A 22,881-nucleotide genomic window follows, 5' to 3' on the forward strand; every position below is an offset into this window, starting at 1 on the left:
TAATTAGAAACAATCGAGATGACCCTCACCCAAAGAATGAATAAAGGAAATGTGGTACATTTGCACAATAAAGTACTACTCAGCGGTAAAAAAATAATGGCAACTTGAAATCTGCAGACAAATGGATAGATCTAGGAAAAGTCATATTGAGTAAGTTAACTCAGATGAAGAAAAACAAATATAATACCTTGCAGCACAATTAATAAAAGCCCAGAGACAGATTGGGGTTCAACCTGAAGGTCAGAAAAGCAAAGCAGCCAGTCACTGGGTCTTACCTCTACCTCATTCAAAAAACGGTGATCCTACCTCCAGGAATCTCCAAATGAGACTGTGTCTGAGATCTGTCTCCTCCTGTTTGATAATCTTCTCTAGTTTTGGGATTAAAGGCATGCACCTGATTACTATGGCAAACTAGTTTGGCTATTGGGTTTAAAGATGTGTGTTATTGCTTTCTGGTCTGTAAGGCTGGCCAGCGGGGCTGTTTTACTTTTCTGATCCTCAAGCAAGCTTTATTTAACACAATTGAAATACCGCTACATTTCCCCTTTTGGTCTAAAATAAAAAAGATGACTATAAGTAATATAAAAAACAATATACAATAATTGTAATAACTATATATAATATATACAGACAGTAAATATATTAATAATATATAATATAAACAGGCAATGAATATATTAACAATGTCTGGCCCATCTGTATTTGACAAATTAAGAGAAAATACTCCATATCTATCCTATATCTTGGTGAATCCAAAGTCTTGTACCTAATTTACTTTCGATCATAACTTTCTTTCTGTATCTGGTAGCCGTATATTATAACTGTATCTATAACTGTAACTATCTAATCTTCAACTCCCTCAAGAGACCCACGAAGAAAATAACATTAATTGAATAAGGAAGTACAAGCAAGTGACTTCCAAAAAAAGATGTATACTGGCAGAAAGAGCTGACTGCTGTTTCTGAGAATGTGGAATTCCCCGATGTATGTTATGAATGTTTTATTATCATTGGTTAATAAAAAAGCTTCTCTGGCCTATGGCAGGGAAGAATATAGATAGGCAGAAAAAACTAAACTGAATGCAGGGAGAAAGAAGGCAGAGTTAGAGAGACATCATGCAAATGGCGAAGGAGAAAGATGACATAATGTTACTGGTAAACCACAGTCTCATGGAGATATATAGACTAATAGAAATGGGCTAATTTAAAATGCAAGAGCTAGTTAGGAATAAGTCTGAACCATCAGCCAAGCAGTGTTGTAATTAATGGTTTTTGTGTGATTATTTGGGTCTGGGCAGCCTTGAAAGATAAGCCCAGACTCCGTTTACATTAAGGGCGGCCAAACGTTTGGCAAGAATTTCCACATAAAGCCTGAGAAAGCTTTAAAAAAACAAAAAAGGGATTCTAGACAGAAAACAACAGAGTCAAGCACAGCTTCTTGATAGTAACATTATTTCAGGTGGACTCAGTTTGCTAAAGGCAAGCAGAGTCGTGGCTCCTTTAAGAGAGGTTTCTTTGTTTGTTTGGTTGGTTTTTTGGTTTTTCGAGACAGGGTTTCTCTGTGGTTTTGGTTCCTGTCCTGGAACTAGCTCTTGTAGACCAGGCTGGTCTCGAACTCACAGAGATCCGCCTGCCTCTGCCTCCCGAGTGCTGGGATTAAAGGCATGCGCCACCACCGCCCGGCTAAGAGAGGTTTCTTGACTCAGCATTAGCAGCAAAAATCTTGCAGTTAAGAGGCTCTGCCACCAAACACTTACATGGTGTGTTTATAAGCAGCCAATGGCAGGCTATTGGTGGAGGAATGGACCCTGAAACTCCATAGAGTTGGGTCTATAAGTGTATCTCCCACCAGTTCTTCTGCAATGAACCTAGACTCTCAGGATGCTAAGGAGTGGGATGGAGCCGCCAAAGCTGCAGTTTTAATCCTACCCATGTTTTTTAGCAGATTTAAGATTCAGAAAAAGATAGAGGTATGCAATAAGGACAGATTCAGGCCAAAAAAAAAAAAGAAAAGAAAAAAACAAAACAAAAAACTAAACTATTTACAGTGTGTTTAAAATATATGTAAGCTAGGGAGACAAAAGAAAAAAGATTTAAAAAACACGCTTTAAAAAAAAGAAACAGAGCCGGGTGGTTGTGCCACAAGCCTTTAATCTCAGCACTTGGGAGGCAGAGGCAGGCGGATCTCTGTGAGTTCGAGGCCAGCCTGGGCTACAAGAGCTAGTTCCAGGAAATGCTCCAAAGCTACAGAGAAACCCTATCTCGATAAAAAAATTAAGAAGTAGAAATAGATGGGCAAGACCATAATCCCAGCTTCTAGAAGGCAGAGGCAGGTGGCTCTCTGTGAACTCCTTTGCTTTACAGAAGCTTTTCAGTTTCAGGAGCTCCCATTTATTAATTGTTTCTCTCAGTGTCTGTGCTATTGGGGTTATATTTAGGAAGTGGTTCAAGTGCACTTCCCACTTTTCCTTCTATAAAGTTCAGTATGGCTGGCTTTATGTTGAGGTCTTTGATCCATTTGGACATGAGTTTTGTGCATGGTGATAAATCTGGGTCTATTTTCATTCTTCTACATGTTGATATCCAGTTATGCCAGCACCACTTGTTAAATATGCTTTCTTTTTTTCCATTTGATATTTTTTGCTTCTTTATCAAACAAAGATCAGGAGTTTGAAGATGTGTGGATTGATATCCGGGTCTTCTATTCAGTTCCACTGGTCCTCCTGTCTGTTTTTATGCCAATACCAGGCTGTTTTCAGTACTGTAGCTCTGTAGTAAAGTTTGAAGTCAGGAATTGTGATGCCTCCAGAACTTCTTTTATTGTACAGGATTGTTTTGGCTATCCTGGGTTTTTTGCTTTTCAAAATGAAGTTGAGTACCATTCTTTCGAGGTCTTTGAAGAATTCTGCTGGGCATTGTGTTGAATCTGTAGACTGGTTTTGTAAGATTGCCATTTTTACTATACTAATTCTGTCTACCTAAGAGCATGGGATATCGTTCCACTTTCTGGTGTCTTCTTTGATTTCCTTCTTCAAAGATTTAAAGTTCTTGTCATACAAGTCTTCCACTTGTTTGGTTAGAGTTACTCTGAGATATTTTATGCTATTTGTGGCTATTGTGAAGGGTGTTGATTCTCTGATTTCTTCCCCAGCCCTTTTATCATCTGTGTACAGGAGGGCGACTGATTTTTTGAGTTAATCTTGTATCCAGCTACATTGCTGAAAGTGTTTATGAGTTGTAGAAATTCCTTGGTAGAATTTTTAGGATCACTTATGTAAATTATCAGGTCATCAGCAAACAGTGAGAGTTTGACTTCTTCTTTTCCAATTTGTATCCCCTTGATCTCCCTTTGGTGTCTTATTGCTCTAGCTAGTACCTTAAGAACTATATTGAGTAGATATGGAGAGAGTAGACAGCCTAAACAATCTTAAAATTCTGTACAATCAAGTACTTCTGAATGCATCACAATCTCTGACTTTAAAACTTCACTACAGAGCCACAGTACTGCAAATAGATTAAAAACGGATATGAAGATCAAAGGAACTGATATCAATCCACCTTGGATATGAATCCACATGCCTACAAACAGCAGATTTTTTACAAAGAAGCAAAACTGTGAAATGAAAAAGAAGAATATTTAACCTGCTTGTTTATTTTTAATTGTCCTGAAGCTGTAGTTTTTTTGAGGCTACCTCTTTTTAAACCTGCCTTTTAGCTTTTAGCTGAAGCCAGGCCACCACATGGCAGGGGGTAGGACACAGGTTCCCTCTGTCTCCCAGCCTGCCATCACAAGATCTGGTGGGCATAGCTGTGCCAACTTTTAACTATCTTTTTTTTTTTTAATTTTAACTTGTAATCATAAAATTAAGAGAATCCTGAATCCTCCCCTTTTTCTACTAGCTGACTCTGGGGTACTGACTGAGTGGAGTTAAAATTTGTTCTCTAAACTTACTCTTGCTTGACTTCTAGCCACAAATGGGTTAGATTTAACTGGCTACTGCGCCTGCACGTGGCACCTCAATCTCAGCAGTAACCTAGGTGATTCTTGGGCCAAAAGCCATATTCCCTTCATTTTTACCCGTTTAGCAAGCGATAAAAGTTTCATTTCTGCAACTATCAAGTTTACAGACTCTAAATATCTGTCTTTGTTTTTGCTCCATCTAACTTCCTTTAGCTATCAACATATATAACTGAATAACCTTTTTTTATCCCATATAACTTATTATTTACAAAGTTTTACTCCCAATTTAAATTTTGTCCTGTTTCTCTACACTTTTTTAAATTTTATTCTTTGTTTTTGAGAGCTCCTACCCATGTATCCATCTGTGGTGCAATTTTCTCTCACAGGTTCCTCACATTCTCTTCCATATGTCTGGTCACTTCTTCCGTGTTTTTTAGGGTTCGCAGATCAGCTCCACATTGGGTGCCATTATGTCGTGGTCCAGTGGCAGCCTGGACCATGGGTTATCTCTCTGGACCAGGGTGGAAGCGCAGGAATAAAGATACAACTCACATGGCTTTATCAAGAGGGAGATTCTCAGTGATCCCTCATGAAATCCTGAGTTCACATCCTGAAAATATTCCTCTCGTTTATTCTCCAAACAGCGTTATATATCAAAACATAAACTGAGGAGAAAATTCATTAGCATTCTGTTTCCTAGGTAACCAGGTAAATGGCTTTTAGTCACGTCCACTTCTACCTATGCCTGCAGTCATGTCTTCCTGTTCTTTATACTAGCTCTGTCACATAGGCCTGAATTAGTATCTCTATTCAGGCATCCTCCAAATTACAAACGAGCATAGCAACATTTCTCTGAGTTTAGGGCCAATCTGATCTACAGGCGGAGTTAAGGGTTACACAGAGAAACAGTATCTTCAAAAACCAAAAGTTATAATCATACTCAATTATTTTCTTGATAATAAGTAATCAGTACAAGTTACAAAGTAAGAAAGAGATCAGAGTTTATTTAATAAAAATTCAATCTTATTCATTTGGAAAAGTTAGTAAAATCCTAAAAATGAAAACAGAACACATAACAATGTGATAAATGATGATCAAGGATTCATTCCTAGAAGAACCCCAAATCTTTACTGAATAAACACTTACCAAACCAGCAGTAAGGGAAGGTGCAGACTGTCCAAGGGATTGATTTCTCATTCGAACCAGGTTTGACGCTTCTCCTGTAGACTGCCAAGTTACCTGTCCCACACTGCTGTGTACACTGCTGGACAAAGGGAGCAGCTGCTTACCTTCAAACACAAGGCAAAAAACATTCATGTAATTTTATGTTTTTAAATGAATTAAAAAATACAAATACAATCTTGTCAAGTGGACTAAAAATTTTGACACAAACCAAGACAGGTTCCTCCTTATCCATTTAGAATCTGAAAGAGCTAAATGTATTGATGAGAAGTGCAAGTAGGATACTGAAGCAAGTGGAGTAAATTCAGTTTTCAGTAACATTCAACCACCACACTAACCTCACACCTGAACCCTTAATCTAGCAGTCTTAAGAGTTTTCTAAGTACTTCTAACTACCCTACTCAAGTGCAATGAGTGATGCAGAAATAGTGTTCAAAACAAGCCTGAGCTGGGTGGTAATGGTACACACAGAAGCAGGCAGATCTCTGTGAGTTTGAGGCTAGCCTGGTTTACAAAGCGAGTTACAGGACAGCCAGGGCTACACAAAAGGAAAAAAGAAATAAATGAAAGCCTGAGCCTTGTAATTTCAAACGGCAAATACTGAATCTATACTGTTCTTACCAGATTCCATGTGCTCAGTCTAGGTTTACCAACTACATTAATTGTACTGAAATATATCTCAAAATAGACAGTAATGTAGAGACAAGAATTCAAGACCAACTTGGAATACACAGTAAGTGCCAAGCCATCAAAAGAAAACCATCTTCGGGAGTAGAAAGGGCAAATAAATGAAAGTCACCTATGAAGACTTAGCACCCAGAAATGCAATGATTTTGCAGCTGATATACCAGTCTCATTTCCCCCTTTTCTTCAAATCCTTCATATTGTTGCTATCCAAAAATCAATGCGATTGTATCATTAATTTCCTTTAAAAGACATCCAATGACTTACCAATGTTTAAAGAATTAAGTCAAATTTTTTATTATTCTAAAAAGAACTCCAAAATTCAGGTATCTTCTGGCCTCATTTCCTCTTCCTCATAATCTTCTCTCATTCAGCTATACTGCTATGTCCTGCAGTTTCCATTGGCTTTATCCTGATTGTTCAGTTCACTTGAAATCTCTTCCTATACCTGGCAAAATCTTATTTATTCAAAGTTTTCTTGTTTTTGTTACAAACAAAATATGATACCAATTCATTTGAATAGCAACCTGGTAAAATCAAATAAAGTTCAGAAGAAAAGATTAAGAATGACTACAGTGTCTGGCATGATGACATATATAGCTGTAATCCCAGCACGCAGGATGAGAAGGCAGAACAACTGTCTGAGGCCAACCTGGGCTGATAGTGAGTTTGGAAGACAATGTAAGCTACACAGCAAAGTCCGGTACAAAACAAACATCACAAACAAAACAAAACCACAATTTAAAAAGAATGACTTCATTTTGACACGATACTTGCTTCATACTCACTCCCCACCCACCCCATCCCCCACCCCCGCCAAGATAGGGTCTCTCTGTGTAGCCCTGGCGGTTACTGGAACTTGTTCTGTAGGCCAGGCTGGCTTTGAACTCAGAGATTAGTCACCACTGCCTCCTGAGTGCTGGGATTAAAAGTGTGTACCAACCACCCGGCATTATGCTCAACCTTTTTATAACTAGTCTGTCTAAGTTTTTTAAAAGAAATATATTAAGAACTAATTATCTTTCTTGACTCTTGTCAAACATCTTTTCTTAAAATGTGTTTTCCTAAAGTCTTTAATAAAAATAATAATAAAGTTAAGAACATGACTCAATGGTAGAGTGCTTCCTTAGTTATCTGTGAGGCTTTGACTCAATCTCTAACATTAGAAACAGGATTCTCCTCAAAATGTCCAAATGAGGATACTGTCTGGAGAAGGAGGGGTGCTAGATAAACAATGTGGTTCATGCCTGTAATCCTAGCACTCAGGAGGCTAAAAACTGTTGGATACAAAGGGTATCTATCCTAGGTTACATATAAGGGGATCCTATCTCACCATGAAAAGTAGGGAAGGAAAAGAAGGGGAAGGGAAGAAAGGGGGAAGGCAAGGGAGAGGAGGAAGGCCTAGCCAAGAGAGAGGTTTATACAAATTTAGGGGGGGGAAGAACATTTGGGTACACACCAGTAAAGGCTTGAAATTTTTTTTTTTTTTGGTTTTTCGAGACGGGGTTTCTCTGTAGCTTTGGTGCCCTAAAGGCTTGAAATTTAAGCATCAAAAACTGTCAAGAAGTTGACCAAAATATATGCGTAAAATGAAAGGGAAAATATGAACAAACAAAACTAGCTCTTCAGTGAAATAAGTAACACCCCATAAATGGAAAGTTCTGCTCAGTAAAGCACAGTAGAGTGACAGGTGGAGTAGTGTTCACATCTGAAGTGGCTAGCACGTAGAAGCAAGACACCGAGTTAGATCCCCTCCACAAAAAACAAGAATGAGCACGTTTTGATCTCTCTCCTTCAGAACTACATAAAAGAAAGAGTGAATAAAATATCAAAGACTGAAAGATATTAACTATAAAGGGACAAAATGATTATGGCAAGAACTAGCTAAATATAGCTCGGAGATACAGTATTTAAATAACATGAAAAAAGCCCTGGCTTTAACTTATGGCATAGTCCCCTACTCCACAACAGAAAAAATAAACAAACATATAAACAAATAAACAGTAATAAACAAATACATAAACAATAAATAAATAGAGAAATTAAAAGTCTATAGGTGGAATATTACTAACAAAACTAGGAAAACAAAGATGCAAGCTACATAAGCATAAAGAAAGCTGCATTAAGAAAAGTATCAGTTAGCCAAGCATGGCATTGCACACTTTTAATCCCAGCACTCAAGAGGCAGAGGCAGGTGGATGGATCTCTGTGAGGTCGAGGCCAGCCTGGTCTACAGAGTGAGTTCCAGCTGTTACATAGAGAAGCCCTGTCTAAAAGTATCAGCTTGAGCAGCAAAATCTTAGGTAACTGCAATACTGACAAATGAAAACACCTTGCATGGTAACACAGGCCTTTAATTTCAAACACCTGGGAAGCAGAAGCAAACACAGCTATCTCCGTAAATTCTGAGGCCATCCTGGTCTGCACAGCAAGTCCCAGGCCAGCCAAGGATATAAAGTGAGACACTCAAAAAAAGAAAAAAACACAGCTGAGGCTATGGTGACACACACCTTTAATACCAGCAGTCAGAGGCAGAAGCAGGTAGATCTCTGTAAGTTGGAGTCTAGACTGGTCTAAAGAGCAAGTTCCAGTATAGCGAAATCTACACAAACTCTGGCTTGAAAACACACACAGACACACGAGAGAGAAAGAAACAGAGAGAAGAAAACACCTAAGGCATAAAGCAAAATACAAGGCTGAGAGAATGGAGAGATGGTTCAGCAGTTAACAACACAGCTCAATTCCCAAAAGCCATATGGTGGATAACAAACATTTGAAATTCAATTCCAAGTGTGTCCCACACACTCTTCTGACCTCCACTGTGCAAAGACATAGCTAACAGTCAATACACTCAAAATGAAATAAATAAATCTAAAAAAAAAAATGTGGCAGTCCTAGCCCAGCCACAGAAGAAGCAAGATGTGACTGTCTTGTTGAATAAAGTATTGAGTTATGTGGTTAACACAGATAAGAATAATGGGCTAATATAAGTTTTAAGAGTTAATAAAAAGCTTGAGCTAATGGGCCAATCAGTTTATAACTAAAAAAAAAAAAAAGATGTAAGGCAGGCTGGAAAGATGGCTCAGAGGTTAAGAGCACCGACTGCTTTTCCAAAGGTCCTGAGCACAATTCCCAGCAACCACATGGTGGCTCACACCCATCTACAATGAGATCTGGTACCCTCTTCTGGCATGCAGGCAGAACACTGTATACATAATAATTTAAAAATAAATTAAATTTAAAACAAAAGATGTATGGCTAAAATCAAGTTATCCAAAAATGACACAGACAGACCAAGCGGTGGTGGCACACAGCTTTAATCCCAGCACTCAAGAGGCAAAGACAGATGGATCTCTGAGTTCGAGGTCAGCCTGGTCTACAAAGCAAGTTCCAAGACAGCATGAGCTATACAGAAACCCTGTCTCAAAAAGTAAAAATTAATAAATAAAAAAGCGACAAGTAGACTGGTCAAACAATTAATGTTCACATCTTAGAACTCTCTACCGCACAGAATGTAATCAATTTAGCACTACAAAACATAACAAAGTGAAGGGACTAAAGAGATGGCAAGTTAAGAGAACTTGCTGCTCTTGTAAAGAACCCAAGTTTGACTTATTGTGGTATATTATTTGTATTTTAATAAATAAATCTTGCCCGAAGACCAGAGACAAAGCTAAAGCCACTCGAGGCTGGCCTCATCACCTGCTTCTACCTCCCAAGTACTAACTAGGACTAAAAGTATACACGACCACAGTCTAGCTTTTCATTTTAATTCTTAATTCAAACTCTATTTACAGGGCTACTGAAATGGCTAAAGAAGTAAAGGAACTTGTAGCCAAAGCCTGATAACCTCAGTGACCTCCAGATCAGCATGGCGGAGAACTAATTTCTAAAAGTTGTCCTCTAATCTCCACATGCACACCATGGCATACACCACACACATATACAAATCAGTTCTTTTTTTAAAGTCCAATTCATCCACAATCAGAAGATAATCCTGTTGTTAAAAGATAAGCAGAGTTCTATGAAAAAAGTAAGAGCAGAAGGAGTGCAATGAAAATGACAGCACAGTAAAGCAGTAAAGCCAAGGGGAATACCACTAAAAAAGAGAGAAAAAGAATTGAGAACTGTTTACTACTGGGAAAGGAGAACAACAGGACATTTTCTTCTCTACCTATCTCCTCTACTGGCCATACACCTTTTTTTCATAGTCTAATGATTGATTAAAATTATACTGTATCTAAACTATTTTCCACCTGAACCAAGACTTCTTTTATAATTTTGTACCTTGGATTTTATAAATGTCTTTTCCTTGGAGGCAGAAAGGCAATTAAGCAATTACAGGATTTTACTAGGGTTATAGCTCAGTGGCAAAGCATATACAAGGCCCTGATTTTTTCAGCACAGCTGGGGGGTAGGGGTAAGGGTGGAGGTGGGGAACTGGGTAGTGAGGCTGTGAATCTACAAGTTATAAAATGAGAAAAAAGTCATACTGAAGTAGCCAAGAGTACTAGTTAGTCAACAGATGTTCAGGTAGCTAACATTCAGAGAATCTATAAAACAGTAGAAAGAAATAACGGCATTCTATACAAGACTATAAAAGAAGAGGCTCTCAAGATGCTAAGGCAATTGATGTATCGTTAAATATTAACAACACAGTCCCACAATTATGCCTCATGCCCCCTTTTCAGTGCTGGAGACTGAAGCCAGTCTATGCACCCTAAGCACACTGTCTACTACACACTAACACACGCATTTCCCACATTCCATTAAAAGACCAAGTCTGGTATTTACCTGACAGAGAACTGGCCAGGCTTCCTCTCCGTAATTTACAGTCATCCTGACTAAGTTGTCGATGGAGTTTAGTTTTTCCAGTAGGTGAAAATATGTCAGGATTACTAAGCTTCCTGAAGAGCAGGGGACTAAGTCCAGTAACCACATCCTTCAACAAAAAAAGGAGTAAACATGAAACCTTAGTGTCTTTTCTAAACAACTTTATATTAAACATCTATACAACATTCATTTTAATAAAAAAGTACCATTAGAGCTGGAGAGAAGGCTCATCAGCTGAGAACATTAGCTGCTCTCCCAGAGGACAAGGGTTTAATTCTAGGAATCCAAAAGGCATTTTTTTTTATTTTTTTAAATTTTATTTATTATGTATACAGAGCTCTGCCTGAATGTATCCCTGCAGGCCAGAAGAGGGCATTCAAATCTCATTACAGATGGTTGTGAGCCACCATGTGGTTGCTGGGAATTGAACTCAGGACCTTTGGAAGAGCAGCCAGAGCTCTTAACCACTGAGCCATCTCTTCAACCCCCTCCAAAAGGCATTTTACAACCATCTCTAACTCCAGTCCCAAAGATATCCTCTTCTGGTCTCAACAGTCACCACAAACACATGGTACACAGTTATACATTTAGGCAAAATATCCATGCATATAAAATAGCAATTTTCAGCACTTGGGAGACGAAGGCAGGCAGATATCTTTGAGTATGAGACCAACCTGGTATGCAAACTGCATTCCAGGACACCCAATGCTATACAGAGAAGCCCTGTCTCAAAAAAAAAAAAAAAAAAAAGGAACATTTTTTTAAAAACATTTATTCAGTTACTAGAGGGGATATGCATATGGCACAGTACAAGTATAGAGGTCAGAAGACAACTTTCAGGAATCCATTTTCTCTTTCCATTATGTGGAAATTAAATTAGAGCTTGGTCGTTGGGCTTGGCAGCAGTATCTTTACTTGCAGATCCCTCTTGCTAGCCCAAAAAGTACTGTAATAAACACTGATGTACAAATACCTCTGATAGATTAACTTGAAATATTTTAGGTAAATACCCAGGAGTGATAAAGCTGCATCAGAAACATTTCTTTTTTTTTTTAAGATTTATTTATTATTTATACAGCATTCTGTCTGGATGTATGCCTACAGGCCAGAAGAGGGAGCCAGATCTCATTATAGATGGTTGTGAGCCATCATGTGACCGCTGGGAACCTCTGGAAGAGCAGCCAGTGCTCTTAATCTCTGAGCCACCACTCCAGGCCCAGAAATATATTTCTTATATATAACTTACTGTGCTATTTGAGGACATGAAATATTAACTATGAAATGCCAAAGGAAACAATGAAAGAATCAGATCAGAAGATGATTTAGGACATTTTGATATAATGAGCGCAATTCTGTTTAAGTATTTCTTTCTATTCTCTCTCATCACCACTTCTCATCATGAGATACATAGCAATAAGTGCCCTTGTAAGACAAATCAGCCAGCACTTTGAGCTCAGACACCCCAGGCTCCAGAATTGTTAAAAATTTATTTATATTAGCCAGGCAGAGGTGGCACATGCCTTTAATTCCAGCACTAGGGAGGCAGAGACAGGAGAAGTTCAGTGAGTTCAATGTCAGCCTGGTCTAAAAAGTGAGTTTCTGAACATCCAGTCTGTTACAAAGAGAAACCCTGTCTGGAAAAAACAAAAAGCACTTATATTGTTTGTAAGTTAACTTGTTTATGCTGTGAGATAATGCTCTTATACAATGTAAAGATTTGTCACTCATATTGGTCTAATAAAATGCTGATTGGCCAGTAGTCAGGCAGGAAGTATAGGCATGACGAACAGACTAAGAATTCTGGGAAGAAGAAAGGCAGAGAGAGTTGCAGTCACCAGCCAGATGTTTAGGAAGCAAGATGAGAACGCCTCATGCAGTAACTGTACCAAGCCACATAGCTAAACATAAGAATTATAGGTTAAATTGTAAGAGCTAGTTAATAATAAGCCTGAGCTAATAGCCCAAACAGTTTATAATTAATATAAGCCTCTGTGTGTTTCTTTATGACTGAACAGCTGCAAGAACAGGCAGGACAGAAACTTCTGTCTACAGGTTTAAGGTATTTTATGATAGCAAGCCAAATACATTAAAACAGAAGGTTTGGGGATATGGAATGATGCTTCAGTTAAGAATAGTGACTGCTCTTGCAGAGGACTTGGGTTCAGTTCCCAGGACCTGCATGAAGGCCTGAAGGGGCACACCAATGCCACTGTGAACATGTGTGGGTCAAAGGAAAACGTGCAGGACTCAGTTCTCTCCTTCCACAATAGGAGTCCCAAGAAGCAAACTCAGACCATCAAGCATGGCAGCAAGTACCTTTACTCATGAGGCAGCTCAAGCATGTTATCTGATTTTAAGATTATCTGTTTTCAGAGCATTAAGCTTATTTGCTTGCTTTCAGAACTTTTGGTTTGTTAATCTGCTAATCTTTGTCTTCTGCCACTGCTCTAGCACCTAATTCTGCATTTTTCTGCAAATTATGCTCACTACAATATTTCTTGGTTGAGGAGTTGAGTACCTGATTATAAGGATGCTGAAGAGACACTGCCCCATTGATCCCAACAGGGAGAAGGTAACAAGGGGGAAACACCTCCATAAGGTGTAATTGCCTCACATCAAAAACAAAACATATCCCACTATTCAAGGGATGGGAGAAACTTTATTGGCTGAGCCAAAAAGATACACATAGGGTTAATTAACGTAGTGTCTTGAGCCTTCTCACGTTCCCAGAATTGTGCAGGACAAGCCCAAGTTTCAGTAGTAGGAAGCAACCCTAGGGATCAAGAAATGAGAGATATTCTAAAAGGCAGCACATAAATTTTTAACCCAACACAGAGATCTCAAGTCAGTATAGAAAAGCTAACAACCTTCTTAAGTATAAAACAGAAGAAGAGAAAATTATTGGGGAAAAAATATGCCAGTTGGTAAACCAGCTGATTTCCTATATTGATTTGAGTTGTAAATATTTGAGAAAAAAAAACAACAGGATAATCTGGGAAACACTGATATTCCTGAATTGGGTTTTTTGGAGTTTTTCATGTGGGAAACCCTTTTCTGTATTCTGTGAATGTCTTACTACCATTGGTTAATAAAGAAGCTAGCCAGGCAAAATAGAGCCACACAGGAAGACCAAACAAAGATACAGGGAAAAAGAAAGCAGAGTCAGGGTGACACCATGAAGCTACTGAAGAGGTAAGATGCCATAACATTACCAGTAAGTGACAGCCACGAGGAAATACACGTAACTAATAAAAAACTAGTAAAAATTAGGAAGCAAGATGTGAGGTAACAAGTCACGAGCCTTGTGGTAAAATATAAAATAACAGACATTGGTTAATTAAGTTGTAAGAGCTAGGTAATAATAGCCTGAGTTAATAGGCCAAACAGTTTCTAATTAGTATAGGTTTCTGTGTGATTACTCGGGACTGGACTACAGGGAAATGAAAGCATTACCTCCCAGTTACAGATTTTTATTTCTGCTGTTATTAGTTATCACACCTAGGCAATCGACTTTAATTCAAAAGCATCTAAAAAATCATGAAGCTGGTAATTTACAAAAATAGTCTTTTGGTTAGTTTTTTTTATACCTTATTTCTATTTTGTGCACACTGATGTATTGCTTTTATGTATGTATGTATGTATGTATGTATGTATGTATGTATGTATGTATGTATGCGGGGGGGGGGGGATACTGGAGCCCCTGGAACCAGAGTTACAGACAGTTGTGAGCCTCCATGTGGTTGCTTCCAGAAAGCCTCCCAGGTTTTCTGGAAGAGCAGCCAGTGCTCTTAACCACTGAGCCATCTCTCCAGCCCCAAGAGATTTTTAAATTTCTTGTAGGTTAAAAGATGTTAAAAATACCTAGGAAGCCAGCTGTGGTGTAAAGGCATCTTCTTCTCTTTAATTAGCTCTATAATGGAGACAGACTCAAGTGAGTATAACAAGCTACAACTCTTATCTTACTTTGTCTGGTTCTTCTGATCTCTCAGAGACACATAAGACTTTTCTACTTTGTTTTTACTAAATACATTGATTTGCAGTAATTGTGTCATATATGTTTCTGATAACTATTTTCATTTATTTGAAGCTTTTTTAATGCATCACCATGAGAGTAAAATAGCATGGGCAAGGACTAGAAAGATAACTCAGTGGTAGTACTTGTCTAGATGGCTCAGCAATTAATAGCACTAGCTGCTCTCCTAGAGAACTTGGGTTAGATTCCAGACACGCACTTAGCGATTCAATCATCAGGCACACTTGTGGTGCACAGAAATACATGCAAGCAAATTCCCATACATATAAAACATTTGTTTTTTATTTTTATTTATTTATTTGTTTGTTTGTTTTGAAACAGGATTTCTTTGTGTAGCCCTGGCTGTCCTGGAACTCTTTTGGTAGGCCAGGCTGACCTCAAATTCAGAAATCTGCCTGTCTCTGCCTCTCAGAGCTGAGGATTAAATGTTTGTACAATCATGCCCAAATCTAAAAGAAAAATAAATTTAATTAAGAAACACTGTGAACAAAACTGCTGCTAAATTTCCTGAAAATAACTAAGAAAGACAATCTGTGGCTAGTTTACAGTTTTTTAAAACAATCCCACCCCCCAAGGCAGATTAGTTCAAGGCCAGCCTAGCCTACAGAGGGAGTACCAGGACAGGGCTAGAAAGAGGACTCAGAGGTTATACTGTTTTTACAGAGGATCTGAGTTTGGTTCAAAGCACCAATATCAGCTCACGACCGCCTGTAACTCTATAAGCTAATTCATTAGCACTGTGTTAAGTGAATAGTATCACACTCTAACAAAAGATTATAATTAAGGCCTCTTGAGTGTAGAAGTAGACAAGATCTGCTGTACCAAAAGCTAAAGGGAAACAAGTTTTTTCAGATTTTCTATCAGGCTTGGGGAGCAAGGCCTTTTCTTGTATTCAAAGTTGTTGTGACTCAAAAGTCTGTAGGCACTGAAGGAATAAACAGAAACTAAAACTCTACCAACTATGCCAAAGATGGAGATCCACAGCAGAGAAATAGCTAGAAGTTGAGAAAATATGACTTTCCTTCCTCCTAAGCATCTACATGTTCTCAGCCCTCTAGCAGTTACACAAAAGCCTGGATATAACTGAGTCTGCAAGTAACAGACAACTGAAAGTGACTATGCTGGCCATCATCCAGTTTCCTCAACTGACCTCTGCAAGAACCTGGACAGAGAATGGAAAAGTGTGTATTAGTCTAGGTCATTCTGAATGTATCTGTTACAGCAACCAGTGTTTCCTAACTAATATAAAGGCTGAAGCCTGAGCTAGAATAACAATGTCCCTTTCTTTTACTAGTCAAAGGCAGTAACTAAATATCCCAGGTTTACCTAAACAAAATCACATTAACATTCCTTTGAAATAACTTTAAAAACTATTAACCAACTATATCTAAATGCTCTGCTTCATAAATCATTCCTAAATACCTAACAGAAAGCCTAACTACTAGAAAGTAGCTCTACATTGGTAAAACACAGGCAGAGATACTATGTAGTGAATTAATCTCCACTCAATTAAGTATTAAAGGATTTTGCAACAGCTCGATTTCTCCCTAAGTAAGGCGAGCTAATACTATAGTTGTCACAGCTGAGAGAATACCTCAGAATTTAGAAATGAGGGCCTCTAGAGCTTTGATCTTAATTACTTTCTCAAACCAAGGGAGACATATTCCATTCTAAGACAATTTCATTTTCTTTTCTTTTTCTGAGAGGGTGGGGGTGTTTTAAGACAAGCTTTCTCTGTTTATGCCTGGCTGTCCTGGAACTCACTATGTAGATCAGGCTGGACTCAAACTCAGAGGTTCTCCTGTCTATGCCTCCCGAATGTTGGGATTAAAGGTGTGCACCCCCACCACCGGGCCTAAAATAGTTTCTTTTTTTTAAAAAAAAATATTTATTTATTTATTTATTACGTATACAATATTCTGTCTGTGTGTATGCCTGCAGGCCAGAAGAGGGCACCAGATCCCATTACAGATGGTTATGAGCCACCATGTGGTTGCTGGGAATTGAACTCAGGACCTTTGGAAGAGCAAGCAATGCTCTTAACCTCTGAGCCATCTCTCCAGCCCCGCTAAAATAGTTTCTTAATAAAGAAATCTGTAGCCGGGCGGTGGTGGCGTACGCCTTTAATCCCAGCACTCGGGAGGCAGAGGCAGGCGGATCTCTGTGAGTTCGAGACCAGCCTGGTCTACAAGGGCTAGTTCCAGGACAGGCTCCAAAACCACAGAGAAACCCTGTCTCGAAAAACCAAAAAAAAAAAAAAAAAAAGAAATCTGTACATTTCCCTGGAGGGAAAAAAATGTACATATTAAAGCCTCCATCAGGTGTGGTACACTTTTGCACTTTTGCCACAATGCATCTATGGAGCACAACATAAATTTTTTTGTGGCTGGTTTTCTTCTTTTGTTTTGCATTTTTATTTTTTGAGACAAGGTTTCTTTGTGTATCTCTGGCTGTCCTGGAATTCACTCTGCAGACCAGGCTGCCCTAAAACTTAGAGATCTTACTGCCTCTACCTCCGTGAGTGCTGGGATTAAAGGCATGCACCACCACCACCCAGAGTAAACTTTCAACAATTGGTTCTCTCCTTCCTTTTCTTTGAGGAAGGGTTTCAAGGGAGAGAGACCTTTTTTATTTTTTATTTTTATTTTATCTTTTTCGAGACAGGGTTTCTCTTTAGCTTTGGAGCCTGTCCTGGAACTAGCCCTTGAAGACCAGGCTGGCCTAGAACTCACAGAGATCCACCTCTTTAAGGCAGGGTCTCTCTTAACTGTTTTCTGCTGAACTTCATACTTCAAGCTAGACAGATGAGCTTCTGGATGATTATATTTCCACCTCCCACCCTGCCCACTACAGTGCTTGAACTACAGACATGCATTTACACTCGTTCCAGGTATCTAATTTGTAGAAGCCCGGAAATGTGAGCCTATTTCCACACTGACCAAACGTCAGAGTTTAGAACCCTAGTTCCTCTACCTCAAACATAGATCCCACGTCCACGTTAGATGGTTCTGCTCTCTCAAGGTTATTGTCACTCAAAATATGATCATAATATCAATAGAAGATATGAAATCAAAAGGAGGAATGGTTCAGCCATTAAAAATTAAAAACATTGGCTGCTCTTACAAAAGACCCAGGTTCAATTCCCAGCACCCACATGACAGCTCACAACTGTCTGTAATTCCAGTTCCAGAGGCTCCAACACCCTCACACAGACATGAAGGCAGACAAAACTCCAATGCATAAAAAAATAAAAATTGAAAGATAAAAGGAAGTAACCACAAGAATAATTTTGGAAAGGGTACTCCAGAAAGGTTTTTTTTTGGGGGGGGGGGGGATGTTGAGACAGGGTTTCTCTGTGTAGCTTTAGAGCCTGTCCTGAAACTCTCTCTATATATATAGACCAGTTCAGCCTTAATTCCCAGAGAGAGATCCACCTGCCTCTGCCTCCCAAGTGCTGGGATTAAAGGCGCGTGCAACCACTGCCCGGTCCAGAAAGATTTCTTTAAGAAACATTATCTCAACAGACATAAACAAAATAAGAAAGTCAGTTATATGGATCCATCTGGAAAAGGCCATTTCGGGTACAGAAATCAAGTGAAAAACTACTAAAGTTATAATTTTTTAAAATGTCCTCAAGTAGAAATAGAATGCTTAATATACTTGGAGATCACCAAGGTCTAACTAGAACTAGTTAACACAAATGAAGAAATGAAGCCAAGGAAGGCCAAGAGCCAGATTACAGAAAGTCCTTTTTTTTTTCAAGATTTATTTAGTTATTATGTATACAACAGAGCACCAGATCTTATTACAGATGGTTGTGAGCCACCATGTGGTTGCTGGGAATTGAACTCAGGATCTTTGGAAGAACAGTCAGTTATCTTAACCTCTGAGCCATCTCTCCAGCCCCAGAAAGTCTTATAGGACAAAGTCATCAGCATTTTGAACTTTGATCTAAATTGTGATGGAAATAACTATAAGATTTCTCAGGAAAAAAGTGACAAGTTCTTAATTAAGATTTTATAATGATTTGCTACGCACAAAATATCACAGAAGAAAATAGACTAATGATGATAGGGACTTGAGAGACTGCTCAACAGTTAAGAGAACTGGCTGCTCTTCCAGAGGTCTCAGGTTCAATTCCCCAGCACCCACATGGCAGCTCACACCTGTAACTCTGGTTCCAGGAGATCTGACACCCTCACACAGATATATATGCAGGCAAAACACCCATGCACATAAAAATAACACACTGAAAATAAGTGAACAGAACTAGAAGATGAGTTAAGAGATTTATAGTAACTTAAATGAAAGATAAGACAACTCTATAGTCTTGTGGGTGGGGGTTCAAAACTGGGTCTCTTTGTGCATGTAGCCTTGGCTGTCATTGTACTCACTCTGTAGACTAAGTTGGCCTCAAATTCACAGAGATTCACCTGCCTTTCCCTCCCGAATGCTGGAATTAAAGGTATATACCACCATCACTGGCTCTATAGCCTTATAGAGTATGAGGGAAACAAGAAGGGCAGTTTCTTCAATTTGAATGTAGTAACTAACAGACATGTGAAATGAAAGATTAAGAACAGAATCATAGGGCCAACTGTTATGATCTGCTGGCCTGGTCTGTCACCTGTGTACCCTGTCCCTTTAAGAGACAAGCCCCACACTCTCCCAACCCCTCCCCTTCCACCAAGGGAAGCAGCTGCTTATCTCCCCTTCTCCAGCCCGTGCTTTCTCTCTCCCCACCCCTTGGCCCTCTCCCAGTCCCTCTCTGCCTCTCTCACTTCTTCCTCCTTTTCCCTTCCCCCTTTCCTTTTCCCTCCATAACCCACTAAATAAACTCTATATCCATATTCTCTCTGTGTGTGGCATATCTGTTTCTCTGCTGTGGTCTCCCACCTGCCAAGGCCTCAGGGGACTCACCGAGGCCCCATGTGGACCACCACGGCCCCTTGTGGAACTTGCTGCCCCTCATGGGACTGGCCTTCCCCCCTTATAAAAAAGAATAACACCAACAGACTGACTCAGTGGGTAAAGAGCTTGTCATACAGCCTAATTCCTGAGTTCAATTTCAGAATCCACATAGGAGAATCAACTCCTTAAACTTGTCCTGTGACCTCCATATGTTATGCAGAGATACAAGCATTGCCACACAATACAAAAACACACAGTGAGGTGGTCTTAATGAAAAAGGATCCCATAGGTTCATACAGAGTGGCACTTTAGGAGGTGTGGGAATAGGTGTGGCTTTGTTGGAATAAGTATATCACTGAGGGGCAGGCTTTGGGGTTTCGGAAGCCCAAGCCAGGCCCAAGGTCACTCTCCCTTCCTGCTGTCTACCCATCTGGATTAGAACCCTCAGCTCCAGCACCGTGTCTGTCTGCAAACCACCATGCTTCCTTTCATGACAATAATAAACTAAATCTCTGAACCTGTAAGCAGCCCCAATTAAACATTTTCCTTTATAAGAGTAACAGTGGTCATGATGTCTCTTCACAGCAATAAAACCCTAACTAGGACACACAGATATATAATTTTAAAAAGTTTTATAAAAAGAAATGAAACTGATCAAACAGTACTTGTTAGGTTTAAGCAGAAAGACTGAGTCTAAGGCCATCCTCCTCTATTTAATGAATCCCTGTATAACATGTACTACTCCCAAATGTAAGAAATAGAGAGCAAACAGGCTGGAAGGATGGCTCAGTTGGATAAAACATCATTGTGCAAGTGGAAAGACTTGAGTTCAAATCCTCAGAACCTGTAGAAAAGCTGGACACCTAAGACAAGTGTCTATAACCCCAGTATTCTTACTAGATGAAGGTCAAAAATCGCCATAAGCTAATGAGGCAGTATAGTGGTTTGAGTAAGAATGGCTCCCATAGATTCATATAGATGTAGCCTTGTTTGAGTAGGTGTAGCGTTTTTAGAAGAAGTATGTCACTAGGGGTGGGCTTTGATGTCTCAAGGTGCCTCTCTCTCTCTGAAACTGTTTCAGCACCATGCTGCCATATCAACCACCATGCTCCCTGCCATGATGATAATGGACCTCTGGAACTGTATGCAAGCCCCAGGTTAAATAAATGCTTTCTTTTATAATAGTTCCTTTGGTCATGGTGTCTAGTCACAGCAATAGAATAATACTAAGACAGGCTGCTAGCCTGGCTTACACAGTAGGAAAAAAAAACTAACAGACCCTATCTCAAACAAGACAGAGGGCAAGGACAGACACTCAAAATTGTCTTCTAACCTCCACAAGCATCATTTAGGTGGTAGAGACTGGAGAATCAGTTCAAAGTCAGTCTCAGCTAGCACGGTGTAGTGTGACTGGGTATACGCCTTTAATCCCAGCACTCTGGATGCAGTGGCAGATGGATCTCTGCAAATTTGATGCAAGTCTACAGAGCCAGTTTCAGGAAAGCCAAGGTAACACAGAGAAACGCTGTCTTGGAAAAAGAAAGAAAGAAAGAAAGAAAGAAAGAAAGAAAGAAAGAAAGAAAGAAAGAAAGAAAAGAAAGAAAAATCATCCTCAGCTAACTACAGAGTTCCAAGGCCAGCCTAGGCTAAATGAGACCCTGTGGGAGTGGGGGGAGGTATCATTTATTGTATTAATGCATTATGAGTCATCTAGCCTTTAGTGAGATGGGTCAGCACTTGCTGCTAAGCCTGGTAATCTGAATTTTCGCATCAAGAGATGCCTGATAGAACCAACACTCACAACGTGTCCTTACTCATTCATGCATTATGTAATGCACACAAACAGTAACAGATTGTGGTGTGCGCACAAACGTGTACACTCATGCACATATACATACAATAAATAAGTTATATTTCTTAAGTCAAAAAAAAAAAAAGCCACGAACAGGTATGATGGCACACACCTTTAACCCCAACACTTAGGAGGCAAAGGCAAGCAGGTCTCCAGAGCTCGCTGGCCAGCATTGCCCACTTGGTGAGCTCTAGGGTAGTGAGATCCTGTCTCAGAAAGCAAAGAGGGGCTGAAAACTGACTCAGCTGTTAGAAGTGCTTGCTGCTCTTCCTGGTGACTACATGTGCTTCACAATTACCTCTAACTCTAGTTCTGGGGAGTCCAACACCCTTTCTGATCTTGATGGGCACTGAACTCCCATACACAAACCTACATGCAACACACACGTACACACAATTTTAAAAAATGAAATAAAATCTTTAAAAAAGAAAAAGGTGCATTTAATCCCAACACACCAGAGACAGAAGCAGGTGGATCTCTGTGAGTTAGACGCCAGCCTGGTCTACAAAGCAAGTTCCAGGTCATCCAGGGCTACAGAGAAACCCTGTCAAAAAAAAAACCACACACACACACGTTGAGTTTTGATTGAAACATTAAGCACAAAGTTGGCAATACAAATCTAAAAAGAAAGGCAGGTGTAAAGACTTGACTGACTCTATTCTGTAACACGATTATGTGTAGTGATTTTGTGTGTGTGTGTTTTAATAAAGCTTGCCTGAAGATCAGAGTGCAGAGCTAAGCCACTAGAGCTCAGGCAGTGGTGGCTCACACCTTTATTCCCAGCACCAGGGAGGTGGAGAGGGGAAGTGATATGGCTGGGCTGAGGGAGGAACAAAAGGAGGGAGGAGACAGAAGCTCAGTGTCATCTGAGGCAGCAGTCTGAGGAGGCAGTCTAGGAAAGAACAGCATCACCCCTTTGGTCTCAGCATTGGTAGAGGTAAGAACTCTAGTGGCTGGCCACTCGCACCGCTACTCTGATCTCTCAGTTTTCACCCTGATAGCTGACTCCTGAGTTTTTATTACAAGAACAACTAGAAGTCATACTCCAATCATGTATAAATGACAGACTACAGATCTTTGCACTTCCTATGTATGGGCTTGCTACAGTATGGAGTAAAATAAAGAAACAAGCAAGAAGCAGGGAATGTTTTAAGAACAGGAAGAGAAAACAAAAAAAGGAAAGTTGTCAGAGAAAAAGAAATGGGATGAGTATGGGGGAAAGGGGTAGCGGCAAGAATAGAACACATGGTCAACAGTAGCAAATAGTTCACACAGCTTGAGAAGATGAAGATTAAAGAAAAAATGTAAGATTTAATTATATTAAAAAAGTTCTCTGAGCCATTCACAGAATTCTTTTTGGAACTCTTATCACAATGAGACTTTTCACAAGTATCCACACCCACCCTATTTTAAGTTGCAAAATAAG

At 39.5% G+C, this 22,881-nt stretch overlaps 1 protein-coding gene across 13 annotated transcripts in view; it reads right to left on the reverse strand.

Annotated features, from left to right (window-relative positions):
* Positions 1-22,881, reverse strand: part of Mast2 (microtubule associated serine/threonine kinase 2) — a 115,349-nt gene that overhangs the window by 88,949 nt on the left and 3,519 nt on the right. For 9 of the 13 annotated variants that reach the window (XM_075946945.1, XM_075946944.1, XM_075946954.1 and 6 more), the window contains exons 2-3: positions 10,621-10,768; positions 5,107-5,249 (exon numbers count right to left, since the gene is read on the reverse strand). In XM_075946945.1, the coding sequence (XP_075803060.1) occupies positions 5,107-5,249; positions 10,621-10,768 (291 nt within the window). Of the gene's footprint in view, positions 1-5,106; positions 5,250-10,620; positions 10,769-20,936; positions 20,967-22,881 lie in introns of those variants that run through there. The other 4 variants (XM_075946959.1, XM_075946955.1, XM_075946951.1 and 1 more) reach the window with 2 other exon arrangements.

The sequence above is a fragment of the Microtus pennsylvanicus genome, chromosome 13 (assembly GCF_037038515.1).
Source record: "Microtus pennsylvanicus isolate mMicPen1 chromosome 13, mMicPen1.hap1, whole genome shotgun sequence".
Classification (NCBI taxonomy): Eukaryota; Metazoa; Chordata; class Mammalia; order Rodentia; family Cricetidae; genus Microtus; species Microtus pennsylvanicus.